The sequence below is a fragment of the Macaca nemestrina genome, chromosome 9, assembly GCF_043159975.1.
Source record: "Macaca nemestrina isolate mMacNem1 chromosome 9, mMacNem.hap1, whole genome shotgun sequence".
NCBI lineage: Eukaryota > Metazoa > Chordata > Mammalia > Primates > Cercopithecidae > Macaca > Macaca nemestrina.
In genome coordinates, this window is record NC_092133.1 from 116,086,328 (window position 1) to 116,107,067 (window position 20,740).

At 37.6% G+C, this 20,740-nt stretch overlaps 1 protein-coding gene across 11 annotated transcripts in view; it reads left to right on the forward strand.

Moving 5' to 3' along the window:
• The window catches only part of ODAD2 (outer dynein arm docking complex subunit 2), a 194,232-nt gene that overhangs the window by 15,570 nt on the left and 157,922 nt on the right, over positions 1–20,740 (forward strand). For 10 of the 11 annotated variants that reach the window (XM_071070321.1, XM_071070324.1, XM_071070319.1 and 7 more), the window contains 3 exons: positions 1,164–1,280; positions 11,534–11,739; positions 13,983–14,081. In XM_071070321.1, coding sequence (XP_070926422.1) covers positions 1,164–1,280; positions 11,534–11,739; positions 13,983–14,081 — 422 coding nt within the window. Of the gene's footprint in view, positions 1–834; positions 918–1,163; positions 1,281–11,533; positions 11,740–13,982; positions 14,082–20,740 lie in introns of those variants that run through there. The other variant, XM_071070327.1, reaches the window with a different exon arrangement.

A 20,740-nucleotide genomic window follows, 5' to 3' on the forward strand; every position in this document is an offset into this window, starting at 1 on the left:
GAACTCAGAAACAAAATTCTGTAATGAGGACCCAAGTCCTTAATGGGGACCCAGCCACCACAGGGGACTGCCTGGAGGGTTGTTACGTGTTGGCTTGGGTTGGTACCAAAATGCTGGAGCCTCTTTTCTGATTACCTGTAATCATCTTTCTGACATGCCTTTTGGTGCTTTTCTTATTAGCATGACACTGAGCTCATTTCTACAAGGAGGAAGTAGACAAATAAGATTTTGCTTTGGTTTGTCATGGTATTTTAGAAAAACGAAATCTCTAATTAGGAATAAAGGGACAAAAGAAGGAATGATTTTCTATGACCATCTGGAGGGGGGCAGGGAGTCTTTATTTCCATCAAAGGTTATTATTGATCTACATACATATAACTTATTTGGCATGGAGATATCTAAGTACCCTTTAAGTTTTAAAAAAGTGAAAGATGAGGACGATAAAACTACTCAATAATTACAACAAAATTTAAAACACACTAGTCATATGTATAGAAATGCTTTTGTGTACAGTTATATATAACACACTGCAGTTATATGTATTTATATACATACAGTTATGTGATGTGTATGTACATATGTATATATTCTGTTATGAAAGAACAATAGAAGTAGGGAAGAAAAGGAAAATATGGAAAGGAAAGAGACAAGAAGAGAAAGAGACACATGGATGTGTGGACAGATTGTTACATAGACATCTAGAAAATAAGCCTATAGCAACCATGCCACAGAAGAACAGAGTGTGACAAGCAGAAACATAGGCTTTTCCATGGTTAAATTCTAACCTTGAAGACTTTTATGACATCGTCAACTAAGGCTCGTGAGGTCATAATGCATTTTCAGAGTAGAGGAGAGCGGAGAGAAGGAAGCTCTCACTTCTCTGCTGAATAGCAGAGTGCCTTACATGTATATAGGAGGTACTCAGTAAAGCCTTACTGAATGATTGAACAATTGAACGAAGGAAGGAATGAGTGAATGAATGGAAAAATAGATAACATTAAATTAAGGGGAAAGGATTTTGCCTATACATTTCATGTATGAAGACTACCATATAGATCCTTTAGAGATGAAAACAATACGTGTGCTTAGCTTGTGATGTATTGATTAGGATCTTATCATTGTTCTTATGTTAATCGTAGAACGAAACTTGTTTTTTCCCAAAGGGCAAAACAGATGATGAAGGGGACGTTAATTATGAGAGAAAAAGTTCAATTTATAAAGACCTTGTCACATTTTTAAGAGAAAAATCACCAAAATTTTCAGAAAAAATGTCTAAACAGGTAAGTTTTATGGTTTCTTTTGAGCTTTCATAGCATTATGTTACTAAACTACAACTTTCTATGGTACAAGGAAAACAGTAACTTTGCCTATTTTTGGACACTGTTTTGTGTGTTTTTTTTTACAGTATAACATAACATAAAAATATCGTAAATGTAGTATCATTGTTCAGAGTTCAGTGCCATTAATTACATTCACAATGTTGTACAAATATCACTATTGTCAATTTCCAAGTCTTTTTCATCTCTCCAACTTAAACTCTACACCCATTAAGCAGTAATTCCCCATTCCTTCTTCCCTGACTTCCTGGTTAACTCTGATCTGCTATTTCTATCAGGTTGCTTATTTTAGATATTTATTGTCACTGGAATGATATAATATTTGTCCTTTTGTGTCTGGCTTCTTTCACTTAGCATAGTGTTTTCAAGGCTTATCCATGCTATAGCATGTATGATAATTTCATTCTTTTATGGTAGAATAATATTTTGTTTCGGTATAGACCACATTTGGTTTATGCATTCATCCATTGATGGACATTTGGGTTGTTTCCACCTTTCAGGTATGGTGAATAATGCTGCTGTGAATATTGGTGTACAGGTATCTGTTAAGTACCTATTTTCAATTCTTTTGGATCTTTTCCTAAAAGTGGAATTTCTGGGTCATATGGCAATTCTGTATTTAACTTTTGGAGGAACTGCCAACGTGTTTTCCACGGGGCCACACCAATTTCATTCTCACCAGCATTATCCAAACATTCCACTTTCTTCACATCGTTGTTAACACTTCTTATTTTCTAGGTTGTTGTTTAATTACGAACATCATATATTTACAAATATAATTACAAATATAATTTACAAACATAATTACAAATAGTCAGTGTCATTAGGAATTTGATTTGCATTTCCATAACGATAAGTGATGTCGACCATATTTTCATGTATTTGTTGGTTATTTGTATATCTTCTTTGAAGAAATGTCTGCTTGAGTCCTTAGCTTATATTTTAAGTTGAATCTTTTTGTTGTTGTAGTTTTTGTATATACCCGGTATTAACCCTTTATCAGATACAAGGTTTGCAAATTTTTTTCTCTTGTTATGCAGGTTGCCCTTTAACTTTCTTGATAGTGTCCTTTGATGCAGAAACATTTTTACTTTTGATGAAGCCTAATTTACCTATTTTTTCTTATGTTGCCTGTGCTTTTGAAGTCATATTTAAGAAATCATTGCCAAATCCAAGGTCATGAAAAATTTGCCCCTGTTTTTCCTCTAAGGATTGTATAGTTTTAGCTCTTAAATTTAGGCCCTTGATCTCTTTTGAGTTGATTTGTGTCCATTTGGAGACTAATGAAATTTAGGTTCCAATTTCATTCTTTTGCATGTGGATATTCAGTTTTCCCAACACTATTCATTGAAGAGACTGTTCTTTCTCCTTTGGGTAGAATTCTCGTTGAAAATCAATTGATCATAGATGGAAGAGTTTACTTGGGGACTTTTAATTCTATTCCATTGGTCTATATGTCTTTCTTTATGTCAGTATCACACTGTTTTGTTATGTTATAGTAATTATAAATTATAATTATAAAACTGTTATGCTATAGTAATTATAGTTGTAATAGTTTTGACATCAGGAAGTATGAGTCCTCAAACTTTGTTCCTGTTTTTTAATACTGTTTTGGCTATTTGGTTTTCCTTGACACTCTATATGAATTTTAGGCTTGGTTTTACATTTCTGCAAAAAGTGCCATTGGGATTTTGATAGAGATTTCATTGAATTTATGAATTGCTTTAAATAGTATTGCCATCTTAACCATATTAAGTCCTCCAGTTTATGAACAGGAGATATCTTTCCATTTAGTTGTATATTTAATGGCTTTCAGCAATGTTTAGAAGTTTTCAGTGTACAAGTTTTTCTTCTTTATTATATTTACTCATTAACATTTTATTTTTGATGCTACTGTAAATGAAATTGTTTTCTAAATTTTATTTTCGATTATTCACTGCTAGTGTGTAGCAATGCAACTTTTGAGTGATCAAATCAGATCTAATTTTTGAGTGTTAAAGTCAAGATTGAATTTCGCAACTTCACTGAATTCATTTAACTGTGTGTGTGTGTTTGTGTTTGTGTATTCTTAGGTTTTTCTGCATACAAGATCATGCCATCTGCATACAGATAGTTTTACTTCTTCCTTTCTGATTTAGACGCTTTTACAATTTCTTTTTCTTTACTTATTACTGTGGCTAGGACTTCCTGGACTATGTTGAATAAGAGTGGTAACATCAGGAATCCTTGTCTGATTCCTGATTTTTTTTTTTTTTTTTTTTTGAGATGGAGTTTCACTCTGTCACCCAGGCTGGAGTGCAGTGGTGTGATTTTGGCTCACTGCAACCTTCACCTCCCCTCCTGGGTTCAGGTGATTCTTGTGCCTTAGGCTCCTGAGTAGCTGGGTTCACAGGCACCTGCTACCATGCTCTGTGAATTTTTAGATTTTTAGTAGAGACGGGTTTTCACCATGTTGGCCAGGCTGCTCTCGAACTCCTGGCCTTAAGTAATCTGCCTGCCTCGGCCTTCCAAAATGCTGGGATTACAGCTGTGAGCCACCATGCCTAGCCTGACTCCTGATCTTAATTAAAAAACTTTTAGGCTTTCACTATTGAGCCTGATGTTAGCTGTGGGATTTTCCTATATGGCCTTTAGCATGTTGAGGAAGTTGCCTTCTATTCAGTTTTCCTTTTCTTTTCTTTTTTTGAGATGGAGTCTTGCTCTGTCACCCAGGCTGGAGTGCAGTGGTGCGATCTTGGCTCACTGCAACCTCCGCTTCCCGAGTTCATGGGATTCTTCTGCCTCAACCTCCCTAGTAGCTGGGATTCTAGGTGCACACCACCACAGCCGGCTAATTTTTGTATTTTTAGTAGAGATGGGGTTTTGCCATGTTGGCCAAGCTGGTCTCAAACTCCTAACCTCAGGTGTTCCACCTGTCTCAGCCTCCCAAAGTGCTGGGATTACAGGTGTGAGCCACCATCCCGGCTCCAGTTTTCCTTTTCTTGGTGCACCCATCATTTGGTAGACCCTCCTGAGTAAAAGATGCACATTGGAGGGAAAAATTGAGGATTTGGGTGTTAGAGAATACCTTTATTATTTTCTCTCAGTTGTTTGTAGAGTAATGGTTTGAAATTAATTTTTAGTTAGCATTTCAAAGGCTTATATTTCCACGCAAACTCTTTGTTTTGGCTTTTTCTCCTCTTCGGAGGCCTTTAGGATCTTCCTTGGTGTTCTGTAATTTTTGTGGTATGGTTTGTGCAGATTTTTGTTTCTTTTTGAGATTCATCTATGCTTTTGCATCTATCATTAATTTATTGCTTTTATGGATGTGTATTATTCCATTTTATGGATATGCCACAATTTGTTTATCCACTTACCTGTTAATGGATGTGTGGTTATTTCAGGTTTTGGGCTATTACAAATAAGACTACTAAGAACATTTTTGTACAAAGATTTGTATGATCATATAGTCTCATTGTGCCTTGGTTAAAAACCTAAGAATGAAGTGGTAAGGTCATATGGTAGTTGTATGTTTAACTTTTTAAGCAACTGGTAAACTGCTCTCCATAGTGGTTGTAATATTTTACATTGGTGTAGGCAATGTATGAGAGTCCCAGTTCTTCCACATACTCATCACTAACCATTATGGTCAGTCCTTTAACTACAGGCATTCTGATAGGTGTGTACTGGTATCTCCTTTGGTTTTAATTTGCATTTCTTGAATGCATCTTTTCATGTGCTTATTGGCCATTCACATTATCTTATGTGGTAAAGTGTCTATTCAGACTCTGTGCATTGGGCTATTCAGTTTTTTATTGAGTTGCAACAGATCTTTATATATGTTCTTGGCTTATATATTCTGTTAGATATATGAAGTGTAAATATTTCGTCCCAATCTGGGTCTTGTATTTTTTATTTATTTATTTATTTTTGAGACAAAGTCTTGCTCTGTCGCCCAGGCTGGAGTGTAGTGGTGCGATCTTGGTTTGTTGCAAGCTCTGCCTCCCAGATTCACACCATTCTTCTGCCTCAGCCTTCCAAGTAGCTGGGACTACAGGCGTCCGCCACTGCGCCCAGTTAATTTTTTTTTTTTTTTTTTTTTTTTGTATTTTTAGTAGAGACGGGGTTTCACCGTGTTAGCCAGGATGGTCTCGATCACCTTACCTCGTGATCCGCTCAACTTGGCTTCCCAAAGTGCTGAGATTACAGGCGTGAGCCACTGCGCCCTGCCAGATCTTGTATTTTTATTCTCCAAACAGTGTCTTTCAAAGAGCAAGTGTCTTCAATTTTGATAAAGTCCAGCTTATTTTTTCCTTACAGTGTTTTATCTTATAATGCTTTTCCAAACCCAGTATAATGAAGAATTTCTCCAATGTTTTCTTCTAGAGATTTTTCAATTTTACCATTCCAATCTATGTCTATGATCCACTTTAATTTGGTTTGTGTATATGAGGTATGGATCAAAGTTCATTTTTTTCTTTTGCTTATCTAGTTGTTCCAGCATCATTTGTCAAAAATAAACCTATTGTTTTGCCACTGAATTACTTTTATAACTTCGTCAAAAATTAGTAGCCCATTTGTCTGTGAATGTATTTCTGAACACTTCATATTGTAACTTTGATTTCTCTATCTTTACACCAATACCACACTGTCTTGATTACTCTAGCTTTATGATAAGTCTTGAAGTTGTTTAGTTTGAATCCTCCAATAGTGTTCTTTAAAAAAGTTTTTTGGCTATTATGGGTCTTTTGCATGTCCATAAGAATATTAGAGCCAGCATGTCAATTTCTTAAAAAAAGGTCTAACGGAATTTTTGCCTTGAATTTATAGATGAATTTAGGAAAAATGGGCATCTTAACAATATTGAGTTTTCTAATCCATGAACATAGTATATCTCTCCATTTATTTAGGTCTTAATTTCTCTCACCAGTGTTTTATAGCTTTCAATATACAGGTCTTATATATCTCTTTTGAAACTTATCTGTGTTTCATATTTTGGGTCTATTGTTAATGAGTTTTAGCTTTTCTATTTCTAGTCATTTTTTCCTATTGTATAAATATATACTTGATTTTTGTATACTGATTTTATATCCTAAAATTTTGCTAAACTCCCTTATTAGTTCTAGTATCTTGTTTGTACATTCCAGAGGGTTTTCTATGTAGATATTGTCAGTGAATAAAGATCATTTTTACTTCTTCCTTCCTAATCTCAACTCTTCCTTCCCAATCTCAACAGTTTTTTATTTCTTTTTATTTCCGTAATGCACTAGCTGGAATCACCAGTAAAACATTGAATAGAAATGGTCTTCTTCCTGATATTGCAGGGAAATCTTTCAGTTAAGTTTGATGCTAACCATTTACAAGGTTAAAGCTTCTATTCTGAGTCATTGAGAACTTTTATTAGGAATGAATGCTGGATTTTATCAAATGTTTCTTTGTGTACTGTGGAGAGAATCATGTGTTTTTTTCCTCTCTTTTAGTTTGTTAATGTGATTAATTACATTGATTAATTTTTCAAGTGACAAACCGACCTTACATTTCTGAGACAAACCCCACTTGAATCTTTTATATACATTATCAGATTTAATCTGCTAAGATTTTGTTAAGTTTGGCACCTATATTCATAAAGTTATTAGTGTGTAGCTTTGTTTTCTTTAGTAACTTTGTCTGGTTTTGGTATTGAAGTAATATTGACACTATAGAATGATGTGGAAAGTTTTATCTTCAATTTTTTGGAAGAGTTTGTATAGAATTAATATTGTTTGTTTATTAAATGTTTGGTAGGTTTATTAAATGTTTGGTAGAAATGTTTGGTGAAAGGCATCTGGGCCTGGAATATTCTTTATGGGAAATATTTTAACTACAAATTCAATTTATTTGATAGTTATGACACTATACCGGTTGTCTATTTCTTTCTGAGGGAGCTTTGGTAGATTAGATTGTCCTTAAGGGAATTTGTTCATTTGGTGTAAGTTGCCAGATTTATTGGCATAAACTTTTTTCATAGTATTCTCTTACTGACTTTTTAATATCTGTAGAATTTTTAGTCATTGTTACCTCTCTCATTCCTAATATTGGTCATTTGTGGTTTTTTAATTTGATCTACCTATAACGATAGGACTATAGATTTACTAAATTTTCTCAAGGAACTAGCTTTAGGTTTAATTTTTATCTTTTCTACTTTACTTTGATGTTTATGTGGTTTTATTTTGGGTTTATTTACTCTTATTTCTCCAGTTTCTAAAAAATGTCATGATACATTTAATTTAATCTAGGCATATTTGCATTTGAAGAAATTTTGATGAATTCAATAGTGAATAATGTTTTACTCAGAGCATATTAAACAAGGGATCCTCAGCCCAAAACCTGCTTTAGCGGATAAACAACTTCAGCAGCGTTTCAGGATACAAAATCAATGTATCAGTGTATAAAAATCACCAGAATTCCTGTACACCAACAACAGCCAAGCCAAGAGCCAAATCAGGAATGCAATCCCATTCACAGTTATCACAAAAAGAATAAAATACCCAGGAATAGAGCTAACTAGAAAAGTGAAAGAGCTCTACAATGAGAATTACAAAACACTATAGCGAAATCAGAGATGACACAAACAAATGGAAAAACTTCCTATGCTCATGGATTGAAAGAGTAAATATCATTCAAATGGCCATACTGCCCAAAGCAATTTATAGATTCAATGCTATTCCTATCAAATTACCAGCAACATTCTTCACAGAACTAGAAAAAAATATTTTAAAATTCATATGGAACCAGAAAAGAATAGCCAAGACAATCCTAAGAAAAAAAAAGAAGAAGGAAAAAAACCAAAAAACAAAACTGGAGGTATCACACTACCCAACTTCAAACTATACCACAGGGCTACAGTAACCAAAATGACACGGTACTGCCATAAAAAGCAGACACATAGACCAATGGAACAGAATAGAGAGCCCAGAAACAAGGCTGCACACCTACAACCATCTGATCTACAACAAAGCTGACAAAAACAAACAATGGGGAAAGGACTCCCTATTCAATAAATGGTGCTGGGATAACTGGCTAGCCATATGCAGAAGATTGAAACTGGACCCCTTTCTTGTACCATATACAAAAATCAACTCAAGAGGGATAAAAGACTTAAATGTAAAACTCAAAACTATAAAAACCCTGGAAGACAACCTAGGCAATACCATTTTTGACATAGGAACTGGCAAAGATTTCATGATGAAGATGCCAAAAGCAATTGCAACAAAAGCAGAAATTGACAAGTGGGATGTAATTAAACCTCAGAGCTTCTGCACAGCAAACCATCAACAGAATAAACAGACAACCTACAAATGGGAGAAAATATTTGCAAACGATGCATCTGACAAAGGTTTAATATCCAGCATCCATAAAGAATGGATTTACAAGAAAAAAACAAACAACCCATTAAAAAGTGGTCAAAGGACATGAACAGATACTTTTCAAAAGAAGACATACATGTGGCCAACAAGCATGTGAAAAAAGCTTAATATCACTGATTATTAGAGAAACACAAATCAAAACCACAGTGAGATATCATCTCACACCAGTCAGAATGGGTGTTATTAAAAAGTCAAAATATAACAAATCCTGGTGAAGTTGCAGAAAAAGGGGAATGCTTATACACTGTTGGTGGGTGTGTAAATTAATTCAATCATTGTGGAAAACAGTGTGGCAATTCCTCAAGGAGCTAAAAACAGAACTACCATTTAATCCAGCAACTGTATTACTGGGTATATACCCAGAGAAATATAAATCATCACATGCACACACATGTTCATTGCAGCACTATTCACAGTAGCAAAGACATCAGATCAACCTAAATAGTCATCAGTGGTAGACTGGATAAAGAAAATGTGGTACATATATGCCATGGAATACTACAAAGCCATAAAAAAGAATGTGATCCTGTCCTTTTTAAGAAGAAAACCAATTACCCCCTGTTTTCACTTATAAATGGGAGCTAAATGATGAGAACAAATGAACACAAAGGGGAACAATAGACCCTGGGGCCTACTTGAGGGTGGAGGGTGGGAAGAGGGAGAAGATCAGAACAAATAACTATTGGGTACTAGGCTTAGTACCTGAATGATTAAATCATCTGTACAGCAAACCCCTGTGACATGATCTATATAACAAACCTGCACCTGTACCCCTGAACCCAAAATAAATTATTTTATTTTTGGCACAGATGGGGTTTTGCCATGTTGGCCAGGCTGGTCTTGAACTCCTGGCTTCAAGTGATCTGCCTGTCTAACCTATTTATTTATTTATCATTTTTGACCATAAGAATTCATGCTGCAAATTTCTTTATGAGCATTGTGTAGACTATGTTCCACAGATTTTGATACGTGATGTTTTTATTCAATATATATGAGGAGTTTCTGTAGATCTTTTACCAATTTCTAGTTCAATTCCAATGTTTTAAGATATTTTATATGATTTTAGTTACTTTAAACTTGTTAATGTTCATTTTATGGCCCAGAATATGATCTATTTTGGTGATTTTTTTTCCTTGTACATTTGAGGAGTCTATATTCTGGTGTTATTGAGAGGTGTGTCTTTTAAATGTCAATGAAGCCAACTTGTCTGATTGTGTTGCTCAGGTCTTCTATATCATTACTGATGTTTTTTCTGCTCATTTTATTGATTACTGAGAGAGTTTCGAAGTCCACCAATTATGGATTTATCTACGTTTCCTTTTAGCTCTGTGTTTCCTTCATATATAATAAAGTTCTGTTGCTTGGTGAATACACAATTACGACTGTGTGCTAATTGATTCTTTATTAGTATGTGTGCTCCTCTTTGTCCCAGTAAATAATAATATTTATTTAGAATTTATTTATTGCTGTGGAGTCGATATTGTCTGTTTTTAATATGGCCATTCCTGCTTTCTTTTGATTATTGTTTGCATAAACTATTCTTCTCCAGCCTTTTACTTCTGATGTATTTGTATCTTTACATATAAAATAGTTTCTTTAGGCCACAAATAGTTAAGTCTCTTTTTTCGTCCAATTTGATGATTTCTCATTCAATTGATGTGTGTAAACCCTTTCATTTGATGTAACTACTAATATAGTTAAATCTAAATTTACTGTCTTGCTACTTGTTTTCTATTTGTTTCATCAGTTCTTTGTGATTTTTTTTCCTTTCTCCACCCCTTTTGAATTGAGCCTTTTAAAATGATTCCATTTTATTTGTGCTATTGCTTTACTAGGTATATTTCTTATTAAAAGTTTCTTAGCTGCCCTCTGGCTTATATATATCTCTCGAATTTGTCATGTCTCCTTTAAGTAAGATTCTAAAATTCACAAATAGTTTAAGAAACTTACAACAATATACCTTGAATACCCCTCCCTATACTTTGTGTTATTGTCGTCACACATTTTATTTCTACATGTCATAAACCCCTCAAAATGTTGTTACTATTTTTGCTTTAGATAGTCAATTATATGTGAGAATGATTAAAAATAATACACAAAGTCTTGCATATTTATTTTTACCATTTCTGTAGCTTTCAATTTTTTTGCATAGATTCATGTTTCTGTCTGGCATGATTTTATTCCTGACTGAATAATTTTATTTAACATTTCTAGCACAGGTCTTCTGGTTAATTATCTGTTTTTGTTCATCTGTGAAAGTTTTTATTTTGCTTTCATTTTTGAAAGATTTTTGTTTTATTCTTAGTATAGAATTTTGGGTTGACATGGTTTTTTGTTTTTTCCTTTTTAGTGCTTTAAATATGTTACTCTCTTTTTCTCTGGTGTGCAGTGTTTCTGATGAGAGGCCTCTTAAAATTCTTATGTTCATTCCTCTGTGTTTAATATATCATACCTGTCTACCTTCAAGATGTTCCCTTTATCTTTGGTTCAAGCAATTTAAATATGATGTATTTTAGTCAATAGAGGGTTTTAGTTGAATTTTTTGGTGGTGGTGAGGAATGAGCAGGTCCAGCCCTGGTGTTGTATCTGTGTGTGCTGCAACAGAGAGTGAATTTAAAAACATCACGTTACTGTCCACCTAACTCCAACAGAAGCCTTAGTCTTGACACTGCCCTTATTTAGCTGTTACTAAGGACCACGAGTTAGATGCACCTGAGACTTCCTTTCCTGAATTTACCACTGGCATAATGTTTCAGAGAACACTAGATAATTCAGATATCATTAAAAATTATTCTCATTTTTTCAATAAAGGGGATTAGCATCAATGAAGACCAGCAAAAGGATAATGATCAGCTGGGCAGAACCCCCAAGAAGGAAGAAGCAGCTGCCTTCCGCAAAGACATTTCTGGTTCAGACAAGAGGTCACTGGAGAAGAACCAAATTAATTTTGGGAGGAATCAAATGACCAAGAGATGGGAACCAAGCTTAAACTGGAGGACCACTGTTAATTACAAAGAGTATGTAGACATTTGCATTTGTTTTCAGATGCATCTTTAGTAACCATATTCACCTAATTTTTCACAGAACTTTATTTAATTGAATTAAATTAATTAATTATTTTTTTTGAGATGGAGTCTTGCTCTGTTGCCCAGACAGGAGTGCAGTGGTGCAATCTCGGCTCACTGCAACCTCCGCCTCCTGAGTTCAAGTGATTCTCCTGCCTCAGCCTCCTGAGTAACTGGGATTACAGGCATGTGCCACCACACCTGGCTAATTTTTTTTTTTTTTTTTTTTTTTTGTAATTTTAGTAGAGACAGGGTTACACCATGTTGGCCAGACTGGTCTCAAACTCCTGACCTCAAGTGATCTGCCCACCTCAGCCTCCCAAAATGCTGGGATTACAGGCATGAGTCACTGCGTCTGGCCAGAACTTTATTTTATAATAGAAAAATACTGAGGAGATATTTACAAGTCCCTCCAAGGCACAGGTTGATTCCTTTCTGCTCCTCTTTGTATTCCAAGTGGAAAGATTTGATAGAGTTTGTGTGTGTAGCACCATGAAGGGAAGAGAAGAACAATTCACTTTCATATAGTTGGTGAGTCAGGACAAATAATATGCAGAAAAGATGATAAAACACTTGGAAAAGTCATAGGGGAAATGTAAAAATCATGGTAGAGACCTGGTTAAGTAAGCACTAGGAGAATGTGGAATGGTGAAAATTGTATGGAGTTAATCAGGGAAACTGTCATAGAGATAATGTCTTCTCTTTTAACAGAACTTTAATACTATGAAAAGGCTAGAGTCTCAAAAATATGAATGGGCCTATATAAAGTGGACACCGGCTTGATGAATGGACGAAATACACAAAACAGTGCCGTTTAGGACCCTCTATAAACAGGCATCAAAGCAAAAATCGAGGGCCAATGCTACTTAAATGCTGGGGCAGTCTGAAACACCTAGAGCTAGCTAGCTTCCTTCCTTCCTTCCTTCCTTCCTTCCTTCCTTCCTTCCTTCCTTCCTTCCCTTCTTCCCTCCCTCCCTCCCTCCCCCCTCCCCCCTCCCTCCCTCCCTCCCTCCCTCCCTCCCTCCCTCCCTCCCTCCCTCCTTCCTTCCTTCCTTCCTTCCTTCCTTCCTTCCTTCCTTCCTTCCTTCCTTCCTTCCTTCCTTCCTTCCTTCTTTCCTTTCTTTTTTGAGGCAGAGTCTTGCTGTCGCCCAGGCTGCAATGGCACAAACTTGACTCACTGCAACCTCCAACTCCCGGGTTCAAGCGATTCCCTTGCCTCAGCCTCCCGAGTAGCTGGGATTACAGGTGTGTGACACCATGCCTGGTTAATTTTTATATTTTTAGTAGAGATGGGGTTTTGCCATGTTGGCCAGGCTAGTCTCGAACTCCTGAGCTCAAGTAATCCGCCCACTTTGGCCTCCCAAAGTGCTGGGATTACAGGTGTGAGCCACTGCACCCTGCCCACTTTTTAAAATTTAACAAATAGTTTACAAGTCGCGGCCTATAAGTGATACTCTATGTTGTCCCAGTTTTGGGTTAAGAACGGCTCCTGGTTGATCACACGGGCACCTTCTCCTACAGGGATTCTGAGAACCACAGGGTGACTGTGTTTTGGAAGCAAACCCAGAGAGCCGTTTGAAGAACGGAGTCCTATGGAGAGGGGAGACACTAGCTCCTCTGATTCTCATCAATTTTGGGGTGCTTGACTTTTGTGCCTCTGTTTGAAAGAGTCAATGTGAAAATGAAAAATGCATGGGCAACTCTGTTAACCGGCAAGTGAGTTTTAAAATACTGCTTTTTCCATATGCTTACTCTTTCAAGCATGAGATTCCTTAGCAGGTATTGAAGGGAGGACACAGAATGCCAAGGACTATGCAAAGTCTGCGAATACCTGGAAAACCAGGCACAGGCCCTGTTGCAATGTTGAGTAGGGAAGATAAGAAAATAGACAACTATAATTGGGGGTGATACGTACCTAGAGTAGAAGGCATTGGGTGCAGGATTCACACCAACAGTGGCAGCCTGTGGAGACCTGTTCCTAGGTGCTGGACAGAAAGTTTCTTCGATATATAAAACATAGGGCTGTGCTGAAAGAGTGAAAGAGACAACTCCAAGTGTCAGAATCACACATCTGTCAGGAACACACATCATTTGAGCACATGGAAATAATGGAGTATATATCTACGTTGCCATCTTTTATTTTTTATTAATTAGCAAAAAGCGATAAAGCTAATATATTTGTACATATTTTTTAGAAGCAAAGGCTCAGCAAAAGAAATCCAAGAGGACAAACGCACAGGAAAACTTGAAAAAACAAGACCATCTATTTCACACGGAAGAGCACAATTACTTCGGTATGTTTCTGGTCAGCATGACAAGTTCCGTAAAGCCACCCTCACACGGTGGGCTACTGAGCATGCAAATTAATGCCATTCTTTTTTTTTTTTTTTTTTTTTTTTTTTTTTTTTTTTTTTTGAGACGGAGTCTCGCTCTGTTGCCGGGGCTGGAGCGCAGTGGCCGGATCTCAGCTCACTGCAAGCTCCGCCTCCCAGGTTTACGCCGTTCTCCTGCCTCAGCCTCCTGTGTAGCTGGGACTACAGGCGCCCGCCACCTCGCCCGGCTAGTTTTTTATATTTTTTTAGTAGAGACGGGGTTTCACCGTGTTCGCCAGGATGGTCTCGATCTCCTGACCTCGTGATCCGCCCGTCTCGGCCTCCCAAAGTGCTGGGATTACAGGCTTGAGCCACCGCGCCCGGCCAATTAATGCCATTCTTACTGTTAGGGTCCCAAGATGTTTACACTGACGGTTACTAGGAATGTTAGTAAAAGTGGTCACACCAGATTTCTTTAAATACTTTTTCAAGATATTCTTCTAATGCAGAGTTACCAGAAATACAGTGATTTACTAGTATTAGTTGACTGTGGGAAAAGAAATGTGTTTAATGCAAAGAGCAGTGAACTAAGTTTAGGAACACTGGGCTCCTAACTGATGTCTTGCCTCTGAACAATCATGTCCTGGCAAAGTTATGTCATCTGTCTGAGCCTCCCTTTGCTGATCACAAATGACTGCCGATTTTGAAGTGGTATAAGTTATTGCTAATGAAAACAATTAAAAATTAAATATGAGGCCAACTAGTAAACTTCTTATTTCATTTTCAGTTTGACAAAAAAAGTGACATGTCTGGAAGATAAGGGTCAGCCACTTCTATTAGCTTCAGAGTGGTGGATATTAGCACTTTTGTTACAATCTCACAGGTCCTTGAGGCTGCGTTCATTGTTTTTTTCAGTTACTTTTTTCTCTAGGTTGTTCAGATTGAGCCAATTCTGTTGTTCCATCTTCAAGTTCATTTCTTTTTCTTCTGTCCTATTCTTCTGTTAATTTCATTCAGTGAGTTTTTAATTTCACTTACGATTTTTAGTTCCAAAATTTCTGTTTGGTTTTTCTTTCCTATCTTGTTTCTTTGCTGAGACTTTCTATTTTTTTCATTTATTTCAAACATGTTCATATGCTTGTTGAAATATTTTTATGATGGTGGCTTTCATATCTTTGTCAGATAATTCATACATCTCCATCACCTTGATACTGGCATTTTTAAATTGTCTTTTCTCATTTAAGATGAGATCTTCCCCATTCTTGGTATGACAAATCATTTTCAGTTAAAATGTAGACATTGTGGTTATTATGAGACTCTGGATCTTATTTAAATTATTGATTTATTTATTTGAGACAGAGTCTTGTCTGTCACCCAGGCTGGAGTGCAGTAGTGCAATCTCAGTTCACTGCAACCTCCACCTCCCGAGTTCAAGCAGTTCTTCTGCCTCAGCCTCCTGAGTAGTTGTGATTACAGGAGTGCACTACCACACCCAGCTAATTTTTTTATTTTTAGTAGATATGGGGTTTTGCCTTGTTGGCCAGGCTGATCTTGAACTCCTGACCTCAAGTGATCTGCCTGCCTCGGCCTCCCAAAGTGCTAGGATTACAGATGTGAGCCACTGCCCCTGGCCTAAATCTTATATTTTAGAAGGCCTTCTCTGCCACCATATTGATAAGATGAGGTATGTGTTCCTTCTCCAGGTTGGTGAGGAATTGAAATGGCAGGTTTTCCCATAGGCCTTCGTTGATGCCTGGAGGGTCAGGCAAAGGAGGCCTCATTATTTCTGGAGGGTAGTGGGAGTTCATGCTCCACCTATGCCTCTGCTGATACCAGCTGAACAGTGTGATGGGGGAGTCCTTGGTTTGTCTGTGGGCTCTACTGACATCACAGTTCGGGGAGTGACTTCATTTTTGCCATGAGGTAGTGAGCATCTGACTCTCTGTCAGGCCTTCTCTGAGGCCACCCCAGCAGGTGGGTTGCAGTGCTTTCTTACAGTCTGATAAAGGTGGAACCCCAGGCTCTTCACTTGGCCTTTGCTGTAAGAGGTAGACTTGGGCCATGCTGTTATCCATGGTCTTGACTGACATAGATCATTTGTTGTCTAAACATTTTCTGTCTTATTAGGCTTTCCTTTTCTGACCCTTTGAATTAGACAGAGCAGGACTTTCTTAGGTCCTTTATTTGCCTGCACCGCCTGGAGTTTCTGCTTTGCTGGCTTTTCCAGTACCCAGTCTAGGATGAAGACAAAAAGAAAAGCCAGGGAATGCACCACTGTGTTGAGCCACCGGTCTTCAGATCCTTAGGTAGTCCTCTTCTTTTTCTCTACCTTTCAGAGTCACTTTATGTTTGTTTTTTTTTTACAATATCCAGATTTTTAGTTGTACTTGGTGGGGGAAATAGGTAAAAGTATATCTACTTCATCTTTCCTGAAATAGATACTGGGCCAAAAGTATTTCAATTTTTAGTGAGCTAGAGAGCTTAGGGTAATAGATAAAGTAAAGTTGTAATGTATCCAAGCAACAGCTATTACTCAGTGATAAAAATGAAATTTCCTTGTGTCTAATCTTGCCTAAGTGGATAGATTTCTGTGGTAGAGAAGTATTTCTTAAGGTGCAGTTTATAGATCAATTCAACATTGACATTTGCTTCTTTTTACCTCCTGACTGTGCAGTTGCCATGGGACAGGATTGGAAGAAATCATATCAAATAGGAAAAGTACTTTAAAGTTAGCTATCAAAGGATTCATCAATTGGGAAAAAAGAAAGACAGCTTTTCTTTGGGGCACTGCTTTGTAAAATGGGATTGTGGAGTGATTGAGTAGACCTAATTCACTATGCCCTCAACTCCAGGACCTTGTTAGGCTAAGGAAAGGTAAATTTAGGCTTTTCCCAAAGAATTTAGGCTTATTCTACTATATGCTTCAATCGGGAATCTTTGAGTTAAGTTTAAGTCACTTCTTGAATAGACCTGATCTATTAGAAACTTCACTCTGGTGTCTCATTAAATGGGAACAGATGCTTCAATTCAGGCTTTCCCTGTTCCATGGTCCAGAGAGCATAATCATAGTGTTTTACACACAAATTGGCTTTTGTAAGTGCAAAAATTGGGGGTATTCTGTGCCAAAAAACCTGTAAGAAATTAAGAGAATCATGGAATCTTACAAATTAATAAAATTTAAAAATTGTCCATCCTCTTCCTATGCTCCAAAATGGAATAGACTAGAAAAGACTTTTATGCACGAGAACCCACTGGGAGTTGGAGACAGCAGAGAAGGGAGAGAAACAAAGAAAATGAGAATGAATTAGATATGAGCATGAAGGCTTAAATGGACTAGTCCTTGCCCATGAGCTTAATGTTGAGTTAGAAACTTCTAGAGCGATGAGGAATAAAGTGTACTTTCTCATAAGTCTTTTTATAATTAGAGCACAATGATCGTGATTCCACTAATTCTATTTTTGTAAATCCAAGTTAAACATCTGCAGATGGCCCGTTTTCAGCCCTGGTTGATTTCACTCCAGGTTTGCGCTGTGTAGGGTGTCAATAACCCTTTTATGGATTACTGGGGACCCAGATACATTTTCTAAAGATTAATGGGAACCCAGAATGAATACACTACTCCAGGGGGTGGCTGGCAGGATTCTCGGGTTCCTCTTACCCATGGACACCACTCTAAATGCAAACCCTAATGAGTCCTGTCTCCTCCTGGACTCTTGTCCCTGTCTTGCTCTGCAATATCCCAAATGAATCATTCTTCCACTTTGCTCTTTCTTCTACATTTTTTCCTTGACCCCCCTCATACTACAAGGAAATGAATTTCCTTATATCCTCACCCTATGCACCAAAGCCTCCACTGTCTCCTTCTTGCATTTATTGAAACTTTTCCATGACAGCAGCGATTCTCCTTCAGATCTTCTTTTCCCAGGCCCTGTGTAACTGCACAGGGCATGTGTAAAAATACAGGGCATGGGGACCATAGGCAGAAATCTCCTCTTTATTGCTTCAAACTACCTTACTCTTCATATTAGACCTCCTTTCCTATGAGGCTGATGTAGCCCTCTGTCTTTCCTGGTTGCTGTTTTCTGTGGATCCATTATTACTGACAATTTTGACATTGACTTACTATCACTTTCATCCTACGTCCAATCATCATTTGAAAAACCTGAAACCCCAAGAGGAAGACCAGTACCAAATCTTGACCTACACACTCCCTGGTTTCAGTCTCACTGACTGTTGCCTCCTTTCCATCAAGCTGCTGCTACTGCCACTTCCTGGAATTATCACCAGAAATACCCTTCTTCCAAAATCTTAACCTAGACTGAATCCATTTGTTCATTCACTTATTCATACCTGCTTTAATTGATTAATTCTTCTAGCAAATGTTTATTGAGTGCCTTCCTTGTGCTAGGGGAGACAGTATGAAAGACAGAAATGGTCCTTGCCTTCACGGAATATACTAAGACAATACAAGAAAACACAGAAATAAAAATTTTCTGATGGTGACCAAAGTGGACAAGGTACTGAGCTACAAAATAATGGGAACTTACATAATTACTCATAGACCACAGATTTGATTCCGTTCTTGCTGAAGATCAAGATAAAGACAAAAAGCCAACCAGTTACTTAATTTATGTGGGCCCTAAGATGAAAACAGATCAGATTTTCAAAAACAAAACCACAGCTTTTCCTTGGAGTTTAAGAAAGATACTGAAAGACAGCGTTCTTCAATAGCATGCCCTCGATACCTGGCAGCCAACAGGTCCTCCATGCACGTCTGTTGAATGAATATGCATGATAATATAGAACTATCTAACACGTATTTCACACTCTCTCTGTGCCAGGCATTGTTATAAGCTTTTTACATACTAATTGCTATTATCATCCCCAATTTGCAGGTGAGGAAACCGAGGCACAAGTAAGTTAAATGAGTACCCCAGCTCCTCTAGGAACCAAGATGAACAGCTCCCATTACAACTATTTGTTTTAGCACAGCCACTTCACTAACCATGGAGTTTTGTTCAAATTATTATTATTATTATTACAGAGTCTTGCTCTGTCATCCAGGCTGGAGTACAGTAGCATGATCTTGCCTCACTGCAACCACTGCCTCCCGGGTTCAAGTGATTCTCCTACCTCAGCCTCCCGAGTAACTGGACAAGAGGCGCATGCCACCACACCCAGCTAATTTTTGTATTTTTTAGTAGAGACAGGGTTTCACCGTGTCGGCTAGGCTGGTCTCAAACTCCCGACCTCAAGCAATCCACTCACCTCGGCCTCCCGAAGTGCTGGGATTACAGGCGTGAGCCACCACGCCCGGCCCAAATTATTTTTAACTTGTTATCTCTATAATGAGAGTAATGACAACCTCATAGATTGTTGAGAGAATTCAAATGAGACATTTAACCTACGGTCTGTTGTCCTGAACTCTCGTGGCCAAATGCGTGGGGTTTTGAAAAACTCACTTTAAAAAAGGGTGATGAAATTTATATAACGTATATTATGATAACCTCTATTGGAGTGTGAACCAATACCCTATAATCAAAAGCATGAGCATTTCTGTAGTGAAACATGAATATTCACACTGGTGAGATGAATAAAGACCATAAATAGTCTAGTATCAGTTCATCTAAGGCCTTAGCAACAAGTTAAGTCCAGTGGGGGGAAAATAGTTTTCAGAGCTTTTTGGATTTCAGAGTTAGAGGAAAAGTATTGTGGACTTGTGTGATCTATAATGGTCATTCACTTTGTGACTTTGATATTTAAGGACACCTTAATATGTGATTGGCAAGAGTCATATTTTAAGTAATTTTGGATCCTTCAAAATGAATGATTTTTTTTCTCCTCTTAATTTCTCTTGACGTTTCCTTGCTTGTAGAATGGGAAGAATAGAGCCCGCTTTGCAAGGTGGTTGTGAAGTTTAGAAACAATGAATATAAAGTGCCTGGGACAGGCTGAGTGCAGTGGCTCATGCCTATAATCCTAGCAGTTTGGGAGGCTGAGACGGGAGGATCACGAGGTCAGGAGTTCGAGACCAGCCTGGCCAACATGGTGAAAACCCTGTCACTACTAAAAATACAAAAATTAGCCAGATGTGGTGGCACGTGCCTGTAAGCCCAGCTACTCAGGAGGCTGAGGCAGGAGAATGACTTGAACCTGGGAGGCAGAGGTTGCAGTGAGCCAAGATCGCACCACTGCACTCCAGCCTGGGTAACAGAGCGAGATCCTGTTTCAAAAAAATAAAAGTACCTAGGACAAAATAGACAAAACTGGTGGCTGCTGTTGGTATTATTTAATATTAAAATTAAGTAGAAGATTTAAAGGTTTGCTTCTGTCCTGTGAGATGAGGAATGTGTGGGAAACAATATCAGGATAAATATCCAGGGTTCACCACCTCTCCACGTGTGAGTGAGGGATGCAGTTCCTGAGAAATCATTGTGGGTTTGGTGACCCAATGGCAGTAATCTGTCATCCGGCGGTGGGAGGTGGAGACAAGCTGGTGTGATGAGTGTGCATGTGCACGAGGGACCTCTGCAGGGACATGGGCTTATATTGGATTCCAGAAGGCTCTTGTAATACTGTTGTCCATGCATCCAACCACAGAATGTGGTGTACTTCTGTGGAACTCAACACTTTGCATGGTG